Genomic DNA, 1,835 nt, shown 5'->3' with positions numbered 1-1,835 from the left:
GCACACTCTATGGTTGCCTGATTCTATGATGCCTCTATTCTCCCCACTAGTAAACATACTTCTAAATGAAATAATTGATAAAAACAGACATCTGTGTTGCTGAGCTCATCCTGATTGGTTTTAAGTCAATACCACTGAGTGTTTCAGTTAGTAATAAGTCCTTCAGGTTGTGGATGTGACCATTCACCAGCACTGTATTATTCCCCAGAAACTGGGGGCTATGAAATCCTAGGAGTTTACCCTCCACCCTGGTTTCAGCAGCTCCAGCTGCATGTGATTACCTTCACCTGCATTGCCTGTTGCTGAAGAAACAAGCCCATCTGATGTGCTACTCCTCCAAATTACTGTTGATATCTACTTTAGACAGTGACAAAGTGTGACACTGAAGAGCAGCTTTTTGTTCACTAATTGTACAGAGGTTTAGACTGGCAGCTTGGCTGTAGGAATGTTCATGGTAGAGTGGCTGTGGTTGGGTGCAATCAGTGCTGCCCTGTCTGGCACATCCTCAGGGTGTGTCCCTCCAGTGTTCCTTCTGCTGTGTGAGATTCAAGATTGTCTCTTTGTGGCTGGGAAGGCAGCCATGCCACTTGTTTGGGCCAGGAGAGGTGATGGCTGGGACAATGCTTGGTGGGGAAATGGTGGAACAGGAGTGAAGCCCAGAGATGCTGTGTGAGGAGCCAGGAGGAAGGGGTAATCCTGCCACCTTTCCTCTCCCTTTCCAGTGGCTCCCTTCTCCCATAGCAGTGACCAGCCCACAGCCCTGCAGGAGAAATTCACGGCGTGGGAGTGCAACTCAGTGGCGGTGTCAGAAAACAAAGGTCAGTAGGGCTGGCAGGGGTACAGGAGGTCTTTGGGATGGGGACAATGAATGCTGAGGTCTGCTCTGACAGCAAGTGGCAGCAGGAGCAGACTTGGGAGAGGCAGACTGCAGAGGAGGGAAGCAGGGAGAAAAAGGGTTTCCTGCTAAGAGCTTAGGGGGAGGAGAGGGCCATGTTAATGATGACCTGGAGGGCAGCAGGGCTGTGAACTCTGACCGGACAAAGGGGACAGCACAGAGTGGCACAGGGGAGGTTAACAGTGGAGCAATAATAAAAGGGCAGCTCCAGTCAAGGAAAGAAGCAATATTGCCTGTTTCCTGGGGCTAAAGGCCTAAAGGAGACTGACTTGACATGGAGAAGTCAAACCACACCACCAAAATAATTTTGTGAAGATTGGAGGGAGATTACCAGGATTTTGTTTACACAAACCTCACTGGTCGTACCCCAAAGCAGTGCGAAAAAAGTGTCTGTACTCTGCTTGTTTTTCAAGCACTTTCTGTCAAGAAAAGTGACTAAGGAGAACACGAGCATTGTCCCTGGAGAACTTGGATCTTTGCAATCACCATCTCTCTTGTTGCTAGCATTCATTGCATTCACTCTGTGTTCTCTCCCTGCACAGGCCGAGGCTGGATGTGCTGCCCGAAGGGCTGGAGAAGGTTTCAAAACAGCTGCTATTTTCTGTCCCTTGATAAGATGTCCTGGTCTGAGAGTGAGCAGAACTGCACTGGGATGGGCTCCCACCTGGTGGTGATCAACAGTGAGGAAGAGCAGGTAGGTGCACAGGGCTGAGAGAGGGGCAGAGCAGCCATAGACACAGTGCTGGGCCCTGGAGGGGACTCAGAGCCCCTCCTTGTCCTGCAGGGGAGAGGGAACATCCTGTCTACACCCTGCAGGAACAGCTCCCCTCTGCCATCATCCCTACCCCACATGGACTCCCGATGCCTTCCTCTGATCAATCCTGCATCTCATGGACATTGCACTCTCCCTCATTTCCAGGTTTTCCTCTCTAAACAGATA

At 50.5% G+C, this 1,835-nt stretch overlaps 1 protein-coding gene across 1 annotated transcript; it reads left to right on the top strand.

Annotated features, from left to right (window-relative positions):
- Nucleotides 1-694: 694 nt before the first annotated feature.
- On the top strand, nt 695-1,829 carry LOC113979973 (C-type lectin domain family 4 member E-like; the record flags this gene model as incomplete). Its single annotated transcript, XM_027707248.1, has 3 exons — nt 695-818; nt 1,438-1,589; nt 1,815-1,829. Coding segments are annotated over 3 exons (291 nt in total), but the record flags the coding sequence as incomplete, so codon positions are not given.
- Between the last annotated feature and the right edge of the window lie 6 nt (nt 1,830-1,835).

This window comes from Neopelma chrysocephalum, unplaced genomic scaffold (assembly GCF_003984885.1).
Source record: "Neopelma chrysocephalum unplaced genomic scaffold, ASM398488v2 Primary Assembly neopelma1_91216, whole genome shotgun sequence".
NCBI classification, from domain to species: Eukaryota; Metazoa; Chordata; class Aves; order Passeriformes; family Pipridae; genus Neopelma; species Neopelma chrysocephalum.
Note: the sequence above shows the minus strand (reverse complement) of the source record. Positions and strands in the feature narration are given on the sequence as shown.